At 42.2% G+C, this 13,192-nt stretch overlaps 1 protein-coding gene and 1 pseudogene across 4 annotated transcripts; both read right to left on the bottom strand.

Annotated features, from left to right (window-relative positions):
* Positions 1-301: 301 nt before the first annotated feature.
* On the bottom strand, positions 302-1,536 carry LOC136508586 (uncharacterized; annotated as a pseudogene).
* Positions 1,537-4,289: 2,753 nt separating this feature from the next.
* Positions 4,290-8,096, bottom strand: LOC136509187 (uncharacterized). Of its 4 annotated transcripts, XM_066504013.1 has the most exons (5): positions 7,783-8,096; positions 7,170-7,628; positions 6,153-6,239; positions 5,014-5,439; positions 4,290-4,893 (listed from the first exon to the last, which is right to left on the bottom strand). In XM_066504013.1, exons 1-3 carry the CDS (start codon positions 7,963-7,965, stop codon positions 6,222-6,224), a joined length of 660 nt encoding a protein of 219 aa, XP_066360110.1. In that variant the 5' UTR covers positions 7,966-8,096; the 3' UTR covers positions 4,290-4,893; positions 5,014-5,439; positions 6,153-6,221. The 4 variants fall into 4 exon arrangements, 3 of the variants coding, with proteins under 3 accessions (XP_066360110.1, XP_066360111.1, XP_066360109.1); XM_066504014.1 differs by having other exon boundaries at positions 5,014-7,086; XM_066504012.1 differs by having other exon boundaries at positions 5,014-6,239.
* Positions 8,097-13,192: the final 5,096 nt, after the last annotated feature.

Below are 13,192 nucleotides of genomic sequence, written 5' to 3'. Positions count from 1 at the left end.
CCATATGAATAGAAGACTGATTTGCCCTCATTTAATAGTTGATTTGTTTCATTAATTACTCCATGCACAGCCATGCATGTTCATGACACCACGTCGGTGCCCTTGTGCTAGTCACCAGAGTTGCTCGGTGAGCTGCTCACCCTTGCTGCAGCTCACTTTGATGCCATGCCCGACATTGTTAAGGAACCATAAAAAAATATACTTTATTACACAATTATTGAATATATCAAGTACACAATTCAATTGTCCTCAACTATAAAAAACAAAACACATGTTACATTTCAAGCTCACATTCGAATTGTCATGATCTATTTAACAAACCAAGGGCAACCGAGTCACGGAAAACATTCATCATCGCAGATTCATCCCTTGCCGGTGTTTGACTAGTACGTGGCTGAGAGCAGGATGCTTCAGGTGGAACATAGTTCTCATCACGATCACAACGATCAAAATTCCTATCCACTATTCCACTCGTTCTAACGAAGTTATGTAGTGCCATGCATGCAACAATTATTTGGCTTTGCTTATGAGGTGCATAACTTAGCATTTGCAACAAAATCCTCCACTTCATCTTCAAAACTCCAAATGACCTCTCGATGACATTTCTAAGAGATGAATGTGCGTAGTTGAAGATCTCTTTTTTACCTTGTGGTTCTGGACCGTCTCGATACTTCGGAAGATGGTACTTGGTTCCCTTGTAGGACGCAAGGTAACCCGATCGATTGGAGTAGCCGGAGTCCACCAAGTAAAACTTTCCAACACAATGGATCAATTTTGTAAGATTCAACTAATTCAACTAGAAGCTGCAAATGCAACATAAGCAAGGTGTTTACCTGTGGGTGGATGTGGAAAGACATGTCTATACTTGGTTAGAGCATCATTGAACACTCTCATGTCATGTACTGAACTAGGTCATCCAGCAAGAACAAATGTGAACCTCATGTCAAAGTCACAAACCGTCATCACATTTTGTGTTGTCATGCCCTTGCGGCACATGTGCTGAACTAGCCTATCTCTTGGCACCACACATGGTATGTGAGTGCCATCTATTGCTCCTATACAATTGTTGAAGAAGGGATGGAACCTAGGGTTTGTCAACCTAGGATGAATTGTTCTAAACTCAGGGTCTACTGGTTTAATGATGTTTGAAGCTAGCTTAACCACACATTGCAAAACTTTCTTAAAGTTGTTGTGAACTATTCCTAGTGATCTCTCAAATCTATCCTCAGCTTGCCTAACTGATTGTGGTGCTCCAAGTATCCAAAGGAACATTCCTTAAGCTTCAACAGAGGTACTCTTGGTACTAGACTTTAGGCCATATGACTCAACCAGCACATCATGAAGTCGATGGAATACAGTAGGGCTCATTCTAAATATGTTGTAGCAGCTGTTTCTATCTCCTAGTTTTCTCTATACCCATTCTAGTCCAGTTAGCAATGGTTGCCTCCACTCAACCCTATTGCAGTATTTATCAATGTGAATAGCATACTGATACATACTATAGATAAGATCGCTGTCATCATCGTCAAGAAGCATTTTGTAGATATCCTCGTCACTATCTCCATTATAATTGTCCTCATCCCTCGCTGCATTAGCATCTTGACACATAAATGCATAACAATCTCAGTTACATATGGCAGTACAAAAATTGATCATGCATGACAAGCTCACATCACAGTCATAGTGCAAATAACATGAATTGTTCAACTGACATAGTTCAAATAACATGAATTGTCCAACAATCACAGCTCAACTAACATAGTTCAAGTACAACAACAGACATAGTTCAAGTACAATAACACACATGAATTGTTCAAATGACAAACATAGATAAGAAAAGAGGATCTAGTTGTTGACCCCATAGTTCTCAATGAAGCCCAACCTTCCATGAGGTGTAGATGTTCCAATGAAGAACTCCATGCTGTCATCAACAGCTACACCATGGAACATTTAGTCCAGTTCATTGATGTAACCTGGCCAACCAATCTTGCATTTCTTCTTGTCTGGGTGGCCCTGCAGAGCTTATTTTAGTGAGCAAGGGAAGAGATTTCTAGACATAAACAGGAAACAGGGATATTGGCAATTACCTTAGTGTTGTCTTCCCACCATTTTTCAGTGGCATCAGCAGTTCCATCATATCTACGGCCTAAGCTAGTGTCATTGCACAGTCTTTGTATGAATTGCCAATATCCCTTCAATTGCCTAATCTATTACCAATCTGGGTTCTATCATGAACCAAATTTGTTGCAACATAGTACCTTGCTATGACCTCCCTCATCCCTGACTTGTTCATGACACCATTCACATAGTTAACTTTAGTGATTTGGTCAACCCAAATCTCACACAGTTTGCCTGTATTTTCTTCTAACCAATTTCCCCTGTAGACTCTATCCTAAACGATGCATAACAAGAATACGAACATATATTACGAAGATGGTAACAATCAACCTGAAACCAAACTATGTAGGGTTCTAAAAAATTACCGGGATTGCAGCGTTCGGAAAGATCTCGTCATCATCAGCATCCAAAGGGTTGTTGACGTCGAAGTTGTCTTCCACAATAGCTGTACTCGCGGGTCATCGACGTCCACCGCGGCTCCGGTAGATACAGGCGAAGCGCGCATGCCGGCGGTCACAGGAGGCAACGGAGGTCCACGGCCACCATCGGAGGATGACGATAAGGCGCGAGCGGCCATGGCGTCTCCTCCACCGCCACTGCGAGCCGCGCGTAAGCCGAGAGTACGACTGCGGCTGTGGACGCGAATGGGAGGGGACCCATGCCGCCGCCGGTGCCTCCACCTTGCGGGCCAGAGCGAAGGAGGTCCTCATAGCCCGCCATTTCGGGGCACTCTTGGCCATGGGAGTTGAGGACGAGCACCGTTATGCCCGCCCGGGGAGCATTGACGCTGCTCGAGGCCGAAAAGGGATAAGTCGTGTCGTTGATGTTCTCGTAGCCGCTAGCGGGGGAGAACGGATTAGGTTAGGAGAAGAAGTCTCTAGTGCGGTCACCATCGCCATTCCTGTTGCCGTCGCCGTAGCCATCAACGTTGTAGCCATCCATCAACAAGTCCGAGGTGGAGGACCTGGCTCAGGTCGGCGGCGTAGGAAGAGCTAGATCTGGGGCCTGAGGAGGAGGAGCTGGATCTAGGGGGCGTGGAGGAGGAGCTGGATCTGGTCGGCCATGGAGGCTCAGAGCGAGAGTAGCGGCGGCGGCTGAGGCGGCGTGCGAGAGCGAGAGCGGCGGCCCGAGCTAGGGTTCGCGCGGAGGGAGAGAGCGAGAGCCCTTATCATTGGTCCTTCTAGAGAATTTAGTGTTGAATTACTGATAGGGATTGTATGTGATGGAGGGATGTCCTCATCAAGCACGCCCATGATACGTGCTTGATTACAATTGGATATTTATTGAAAAAATGTTAAGGGCACGTTGTGCGATTCTTTAAAAATAATATATTGAAGGCCAAGAAATACTGGAGTGTATCAAGAACAAGAGTTACATGGTAATAGATGGAATTCAATTTGCATCGGATATCTTTGTCAACAAGGCAAATGAAACAGACAATCTTGCAAAGGTACTTGGCTTCAATCCAATAATGGCTATAATCTATAATGCTCAGAAAAACCTACAATTAGAGTAAATATTAACTTATATTATGAACGCCATGATCATCATAAAATAAATTAGTTTTAGAATTTTATAAAAAATGATAAAACATAAGTAAACAAATATATAACATTTTTATTGTTGTTTGCCACATGTTTAATAGTTTTTTTCTCTCATTACACAGCATGGACATATTTGCTAGTAAATATTTTATTTATGCTTATTGTGTTTCGATCTGTCCCTATTTTTTTCTCAATTTTTTTGAAGATTAGAATTAATTTTTATGGTTTAGATAGACACCTGCTTACTGGATTTTCTAATTAAAGAAGGATGAAACCGCCATGTTTGGAGTTTGAGGTCCCGAAAAAGGATTTCCAATTCCATATCGGCCCGCAGCGAAGCAAAACATGGGCCTGGAAGCCCAGCATACCATGTTCCTTCGACGTGGACCATCGCAAGAAGAATCATATGGGCCTGCAGCCCAGCCAACATTCCATCCACAGCCCCCACGGGCACGACACGACGAGAGCGAACACGTACACGCGCACGGCACACGAACCGGACAGCACGTACACTTCATCACGAAATAAAACAAAGTATGTTGAATCTGCCAACATATATACAAGCTAGTGCAGAAGAAAAGAGGGACGGACCTCCTCAATTTGACGCTAATTGAATGGATTTCACACATCTTCTTCTTATTATTAAAGCAGCAAAATTAATTTACCCCACCTTTACTCTACTATACATCATATATAGTGCTATCTATCAATACATGCCGATGCCATCCACAGAATTATATTCCCTCCGTTATAATTTATAAGTCGTTTTGACTTTTCTAGACACGTAACTTTTATGGTGTATCTGGACGTATCATATATCTAGGTACATAACAAAAGTTACGTATCTAGAAAAGCCAAAATATTGAACATCCATGGATCGGGTCTTATTTAGCTAGAACCGTATACGTAGGAACATTACGATTAAATTCAGTGCCACTCCAACAAGTGCAGTGAAAGCGATGTAGGTTGGTGAAGAGAACAGAGACGCGACGCCGAACGTCAAGACGGCAATGGCTGAAAAAGACACCAGGCGGAAGGACAGCCCGTGACGAGCCACCGATCTGGACAGGATCGCGGCGAACAAGCCCACGGTGATGAACGCCAGGGCACCAAAAGTTGTGAACTTGACGTGATCAGGAGCGTCCTTTAACTGAGGGTACGCCGTCACGCACGCTGGTAGGAACGCGGCAAAAGCTTGCACCATAACACCTTTGAGCATTTTGGCGATATCCTGTAAGGAAAAGGAGGCAGTTTTTTTAGGCGCGAAAAGAGATCTTTTTTAAGTGTAGTTTTATTCGAGAACAAAACAAACCGTAAGTAGGAGGTGAATTTGATGGGAGCAAGAATTTACCGATGGTTCTTGAGCTGGAGCAGCGGCGGCAGCAGGGAGAAGGTGGGCAACCCGATGAGCTTGTCCTCCTGCCTCCAAGTTAGAGTTGGCCAAGGCCAAGAATATTTCGAGACGCCGTTGTGCCTCCAAGTCATAGTCATGCCACCAACGCCGGATCAAGAATTCAATCAAAGCAGGGTGGACGCCGCCACCGCCGTTTCTGCCGCGTCCGCCTGATGATCTAGTAATGAACCCTGCAAGCTCCTGCATTAAGTCAAGAAGACTGCGGCCTAGAGTGCTGTTACTGTCGCCGGCAGTGGCCATGATCGTATTCATATTGCCGCTAGTATATGTATCGACGGCAGTAGTCATGATCATAGGCAATTCGGGAGGCAGATAACTGGCTGCTTCGGAAGTGGAGTTGTCAATTCCTAATGAGATGAGGGCCTGCATTGATCACATGTTATCTTCTCTTACTATTACTAACTGGGGATTCTAACGGAGGCTCCACGTTAATTCTCACTGGACATTCTACAGAAAAGATAAATCCTAGAAATTCGTTAGAGCCTCTACGTTAATTCTCACCAGACATAATATAAAAAAAGATAAATTCTACAAATTCTCACAATAATTTGAAACATCTGTCATATAATTTGGTACACTCTAACCTTCATCTCTAATAATAGCCATTGGATCTGTTCGCTTATATAAAAAAAAATTGCCCACTGCTGCCATTAACCCTCTAAATTTGCATCAAAATTACCCACATTCGCCATTTATGAATGATAATTCGAAATAATACCTAAATTTTTATCTAAATTACCCACTTTTGTCAGTATGATAGATAATTCAAATTAACTCCTAAATTGCATCCAAATTACCCACCTTTACCATTCTAAAATATAATTTAAAAACAACCCCCTCAATTGATATCTAAATCGCCTACAGATGCTATTATGAAAGATAATGTAAACTATTGCTAATAAGTTTGCATTATTCAAATTACCCTGTGTGCCATGAAAGATAATATAAAGTAACACCTTTTTCATTTATATATAAATTATCCGCATACATTCCAAAAAAATAAGCAAAATTATCTCTCAAATCCACATGTAATAAATATTCAATGGAGGCTCCAAATTAATTCCATTAATTCTCACCTGACGTGTTATAAAAAAGATAAATCCAAGAAATTCATTGGAGCCTCCACGTTATTCTCACCAGACACGCTATAAAGAAGATAAATCCTAAAAATTCTCACAATAGTTAGAAACATATGTCCTTTGATTTGGTAGACTCTAACATCATCTCCAATAATAGTCAATGAATATATTCGCATGTATAAAAAAATTACCCACCACTGTCGTTATGAAAAATACATAAAATAACCCCCTAAATTTGCACCAAAATTGGCCATCTCTGTCATCGTGAAAGATAATTTAAAATAACCCTCTAAATTTTTATCTAAATTACGCACTTTAGATAATTCAAAGTAACCCCTAAATTTACACCAAAATTGGCCACTTCTACCATTGTAAAAGATAATTTGAAAATAACCCCCTCAATTTATATCTAAATCACATATGTATGCTATTATGAAAGATAATGTAAATTATTGCTATATTTGCATTATTCAAATTACCCATATGTACCATTATGTAGTAGTAACATCTTTTCATTTCTATCTAAATTATCCACATCACCCATTACAAAAAATAAACAAAATTATCTCTCCAATCCACATGTAAATACTAATATAAGCTATTACAAATACTAATTCAATACCCAAAAAGTACATTATATATATTTTTAAATTACACACTTCTAGCACTATTAAGTTAAAAGTAAACATAATGAAGTGTTTCACAATGTGAACCAAGTAAACATCGATATCTTAGAATAAATATTTATTATGATAGCTTATCAAGTGTGGAAAATGGTCCATTAACAAAACATATGGCAATGCCACTGACAATCTACTTTAAGCTATATTAAACTAATATACCATGATAATAAATATCATGCTAAAAAGATAATTTCTAAAAATTCTAAATAATGGATCCCAATAAAGTTTCCATGTAGTCATCATGGAACCTGCTAGGAAAAAGATAAAAACATAAAATTGCTCACAAAATGTCAAATCGTACTGAAAATGTGCTTTACGCTTGGTGACTTACCGTATGTACCAAAGGAGCATTGGAAGAGGAGGCAGTGTTGTCGAGATGACCTCGGGCAAACAGCAACGGCGAGGCGGCGGCAAGTACACTCGGTGGCTTGAGAACTCGCGAAAGCATCTGCATCTCCAGCTCCAAACTACGAAGTGATGAGGCAACGGAGGATCGTGGAATATACACCCAGAACTCGTCCTCAGCTCTTCTGAACTGGGCCTCACACCCAACTAGATGGTAGATGAGAAGGCCGCGGATGGCAGATTCTTGGAGGATCTCTGATTCATTTGCTGCGTTTCTTTTCTTCCTCATGATTTTGTGAAGCACGCATGCTAGGTCTGTTGCCTCGGGCCAATAAACCGCGCAACCATCGTCCTCTGAGGCGGCTGCGCTTCCAACCGCAACCAGCTGGAAATCATCGTTGCGCGCAGCAAGGCAGCAGCTCTCGTGGATCCCTTCAAGGATGATCTACAATCAACTCTGTCAGTTGTTAACAAATCCTTTTTTTTTTTTTGCGAAACAACCAATCCATTTTTTTTGTGAGGTGTTAACCAATGCAATTTAATCGATGAATGGATCGAGTTATGTATGTATATATGTTACTAGATATATATATTCTTACAAATCTGTCTCTGGACGACTCAGCAAGAAGCACCCAGCTGTAGCAATCAGCATCTCTGCCGCCGGTGAGGCCCTTTTGGCGGATCAGTGATGATAAACGTTCACGCGTCTCCTCCTCCTCCCTAGAGGCATTATTCCGAGATCCATGATGTCCTCTCTGGAAGGATAGCACTTGTTGTTCCATTTCCCTCGCCCCAGATCAGTGACGAAATGGGTGAGCAGATAGATGTATCTAGTAGCTACCCTCAACCTATAGCTTAGCTGCAAGAAACAAAATCTTGAGGATGCTGCTGCTGAGGGCTGGGACAAGGTGAGCGCATGCCAGTGCATTTGTAGCTCCGAATACCACACTTTTCTTCTCTTTTTTTTTTTGTGTGTGGCATTATTCGTATAACGTAGTGGCGCCCCTCAAGTCAGTCAAAAGGGAACAAAATTCGATGCGTCCAATACCACCGAAAGGATGGAAGCCATGCGTCCCACAAACTCATCACACCGCTAGGCAGCGCAGCTCCTCTGCTGTTGTTTTTTTTTTTCCGACGCACCGGCTCATCAGGCTTGGAAGCACTCGCAGCTCGGCTCGCGGGAGGCAACTGATCGAAGACATTACATCACTTTGTCTGACGTTGTCATCATCGTCACCTCCGCTTGATGTCGTCTTGGTGTCCCAGCACCACCAGTCGCGCGCTGACAAAGCTCGGGCCTTGGATCCAATGCTCAGCCCCGCACGCGAGAGGCGGGAGGCCAGCCGGCGAGTGTAGAGGACGGCGAGAGCTGGTGTATGTTCGCTGTTCTAATAGATGTGTAACACCCTAGCCCGTCACATGCCTATAATAATTGTAAACTTGACTCAAGTGGCACATAAGGAATTGTAGTTGGTGGGTTTAGTACCACCTTGGAAGTTTAGAAGGTGAGGGCCAGCTTGTAACCAGGGTTTTCAATTTTGGTATTGCAAAAATTTCGGCCACCACCGAAACTTCCGAATTTCGTGAAATTCGGCCGAAATTTCGGCAAATTTTTTTTAAAGACTAGCACATGAAGTATGCTTTTTCTAAAAAAAAACATTTAAATCTAAACAAATATTAGTATGATTTATGACTACACATCTATTGAATACAAAAATATGCAATATAAACAATAAAAAAATGAGTCTAAAGTTATATAACATATGTATTAGTGTATTACAAAATTTCAGATTTTTCTTTTAGACACCACCGAAATTACCGAATTTCGCGAAATTTCGCCGAAATTTTGAACCCTGTTTATAACCTTATTATTTCAAACGTATTACCTCCGGGTTAACCCTTTTACACGAACTGAGGATAAAAGTGTAACAGAGATGCTACACGTGTATGTAGACCCGTTTCACGTGTGGAACTAAGCCATATAAGCAGATTTTTGAGGCGAGGTTTAGTACTCTCGCTCCCATTACGACCAAGACCGCTTCCGCTGTGGCGTCACTCGAGGGAAATATACATTTGACTAGATAGCGGGACTTTGTCAGGCTCAGATGATTTTTCTAGACTGTGTCATGCCAGCCCTACGTGCCTGGATGTGGCATAACAACGGGTCGTGCCGTGCTTGGGCCAGGCAAAAAACCAATGCATGTACATCTGTACGTGTAAGCAAGGATCAGAGCGTGTGCAACCTAGCACATGCTCGATGGAATGCCTGACACAAGATTGAATGCTTTTTCTCGCCCGCAGAAGGTTTGTGCATCTATAAGGAAAATGGACCATAGGCGCATTTACTATGTATTTTGGTGTTTCATGACCAACACAATCAAATTGGACTAATAAATTTACAAGTGATTGTTTTGTAGTCTAATAGGGTGCAAGACGTGACTTGGATGAAGGCGACGTGATGATCGGATGATCAACACCTTAAGCAAGACCCTACAAGCATAAGAGAAGACCCAAGATATCAAACAAAGTCCAAGCACGAAGATAGGAACCAAGCCGAACGCAAGAGCGCAAAGAAATGAGCTCACAGAAGTGACCGGACGCAGCACCGGACGCTGGTGGCATAACAACCAGACGCACAAATCAGGAGGCTCGGCAATAGCAGGCGTTAGCAACAGCGACCGAACGCAGAACAGTAAAGTGACCGAATGCACCGATGGCACTGTTCATCATCCCGGCATCACATTCAGCATTGACCGAACGCTGGCGGCTAATCGACAGGACACAGAAACTACAGCATCTGATCGAGTATAGAGAGGTTCCAGAGCAGCGAAATTGCAACCGGACGCCATCAGCGTCCGATTAGTTGATCACGGCTCTAGCGGTCGGAACGACCGAACACGTCTGGTCAGGACGAAAGCAGCGTTCGGTCAGTAGCAGAAAAGCAGGATTTCGTTCTCAACGGCTACTTTCTCAGTGGGGCTTATAAATAGAACCCTCGAACTGGCCATTTGAGAAGTGTGCAGCTGAGGAAACATACCAAGGGTGTTGATACACTATTTTAGTGATCTCCACTTGCATTGTGCTTAGTGATTCATTAGGTGATTAACATAGGTGCTTTACAAAGTTCTTAGGTTGATTAGACCACCGCTTATGCGCTTGCTCTATGTTTAGGCCTAGTGTTTAGTGAGGTTTGTATACCTCTTACCACTCGGTGCTTGCGCGCACCACTGTTGTACATCGGAGGGGCTTGTAGTCTTGCGAGGTCACACCAACCGCGTTTGTGGTGTGGCTGCCACCGTGTACCGAAGGGAACAAGGCCCGCAGCGGTTCGGCTAGAAGCTTGATAGTGAAGATGGCGAGGAGCGGTCTAGGAGAGACTTGCCGAAAGGCACACTAGAGACCCACTTACGTGTGGAGAAGACCTAGGGCTATCCACGGAGTTACCCAACCAGAAGCTTGGCCCTTGCGAGGGATTCCTTGCGAGGGGCTCCAACGAGGTCTAGGGGGAAGCTTACGCGCTTCTCGATACCCTGGTAAAAATACCGGAGTCATCGATGGGAGTTTGTATATCTCTGTCTTACTCTTTAGCTTCCACATTTACATTGTTTGCATAACTCCTTTTGTGTTAGAGATAGCAACACACTAGCAAAACCGTAGTTGCACATTTAGATAGTTTATCTTTTGCATAGGTTTTGCTAAGGGTAGAAAAAGTGGCCATAGCTTAGAGTTAGACTTTTAAGTTGCCTAATTCACCCCCCTCTTAGGTGTCACGGTCCCCTACAAGTGGTATCAGAGCCAGTTGGCTCAATTTGGACCTTTGGCTTCACCGCCATTGAGCCGATGCTATTTAGAGTGGTTGAGATGGATACCTCTAGGCCTCCGCACTTTGATGGTACTAACTTCCCTTACTATAAAGCTAGAATGGCTTATCACCTTGAGGTGGTAGATTTGGGTGTTTGGAGAGTAACTCATGATGGGATGAAACCCATTAAGAATCCTGATAAACCCATGAAGAGTGAAGAAAAATAAATTCATTTCAATGCTAGAGCTAAAAATTGCTTGTTTGAATCTTTTAGCATGGATGTGTTTAACCAAGTGTTCACTTTAAATACGGCACATGAAATTTGGTTAAAACTCCAAGAGCTCTATGACGGCACAACTAATGTCCGTGAGCAAAAACATTGTCTAGCTAAACAAAATTATGATTCCTTTGAAATGAATGATGATGGGCTTGTTCGTGATATGTATTCTCGTTTGAATCTAATTATCAATGAGCTCCATTTAGTAGGATTAACAAAGCTAGATGATGCGGACATCGCGAGGAAGATCATCTCTGTGCTACCACAAAAGAAATATACAAGCATCATGACCATCCTTCACAATATGGAGGACTTGAGAACAATGACCCCAGTCATAGTCATTGGCAAGATTGTGGCATTTGAAATGTCACACAAAATGGGTCAACAAGAAGTCTCTTCATCAAGGAAAGGCAAAGCTCTCACATGTAGTGAGAAAAAGAAGATGAAGGACAATCAAGTTGAGACAAACTCAAGCTCAAGCTCCTCAAGTGATGATGAAGAAGAAGATGATGACGATGATGATGATGAAGAGTCAAGTGATGATGATCAATCTTCCTCCTCCACCTCTGACCTTGATGAAAAATCAATCAAACTTATCAACAAGGTGGAGAAGATGATCTAAAGGATCAATATCAAGGGTGTGCCCATCCAAATTAAAGATTTCATCTTCACCAATCAAAGAAATGAGCAAAGAAAAAAATGATGCTATAGATGCGGTGAGTTGAGGCACTTTGTGAAAGTTTATCCAAACAAGCCCACACCTAAGACAAATAAGAAGGCATGCAAGGACAAAGCCCTCACATTAATAAGGTCATGGGATACTTCTTCAAGTGAAGAAGAAGACCATCACAAGAGGCGAGGGCACAAGCACTCCTCATCAAGCACTTCACGTGTGTGCCTAATGGCACGAGGTAACAAAAAGTCTATCCCTAGCGACAGTGACAATAATAGTGATAGCGATGATGAGCTACCTTCTTATGATGAAATTGTGCAAGAAAATCTTAACTTTGCTAAAGTTTGCACTAGTCAACAAAAGAAGCTTGAAAAATTAAAAGAAAAACTAGATAGCTCAGAACAAGCTTATGCTACTTTAGTTGAACAATATGAAACTTTTGCCAATCTTAGTATGGAGCTATGTACTAAAATTGAGCAACTTGAGACTAGTGCAAATACAAATAATTGCACAATCAATGATGAGCAACTTGTAAAGAAAAATGAAAAATTAAAGAAAAAGTTAGCTAGCTCATAAGATGCTTATAAAAGTTTGCTTACTAAAATGGAAATTATGTGCAAATATTGTGATGAGCTAACAAATAAAGTTGCTAATCTTGAATCCATCGGTTCTACCCCCACGGAGGCACCTAAAAAGAAAAGTTCTATCTTTAACGTGCCTAAAAAGATGCTTCTACTTCTTGCAATGATTTATGTTTAGACTCACCCTTGTGCAACCAAGTTTGTGTTGAGAAAGTTGTTGTAGATACATGCACACAAGAGGTTGCAAATGGAGAATGAGCAGCTCAAGCAAGAAGTGGCTTGCCTCACCAAGAACTTGACTCAAGTGAAAGGCAAGACGGAGCAAGCCCAACTTCATCAAGATAACACCATCAAGGGAGTGAAGAAGCTTGATGAAGGCAAACCATGGTTTGCTACGTGTGCCACAAGGATGGTCACAAGTCCTATGAGTGCAAGGTGAATAATGGGGGAGGAGCAAAGAAGAAAGAGAAAAAGCAAACAATCATGCTCTCTAACACCTACACCAATAAGGTGGACAAAAAGGCCTCCACACCTTATCTCTTGAAGAAGAAGAAAAATACCAAGGTGGTCGCCATCAAGGTGAACAAGCAAGCCAACAATGGGGTCAAACGCTTTTGGGTGCCAATAGAGATCATTTCAAATATGAAGAGCACCAAGAAGGTTTGGATCCCAAAAG

Source organism: Miscanthus floridulus, chromosome 15 (genome assembly GCF_019320115.1).
Source record: "Miscanthus floridulus cultivar M001 chromosome 15, ASM1932011v1, whole genome shotgun sequence".
In the NCBI taxonomy this organism is placed as follows: Eukaryota; Viridiplantae; Streptophyta; class Magnoliopsida; order Poales; family Poaceae; genus Miscanthus; species Miscanthus floridulus.
This window is presented reverse-complemented; position numbering and strand designations above follow the sequence as displayed.

What these genes read in the sequence shown, in the direction of transcription:
- LOC136509187 (XM_066504012.1), bottom strand. Translation starts at nt 7,965, where the DNA reads ATGGAACAACAAGTGCTATCCTTCCAGAGAGGACATCATGGATCTCGG. An exon ending in AGTCGTCCAGAGACAGATTT is followed by an intron (nt 7,629 to 7,782) that starts GTAAGAATATAT and finishes AGTTGATTGTAG; the next exon opens with ATCATCCTTGAAGGGATCCA.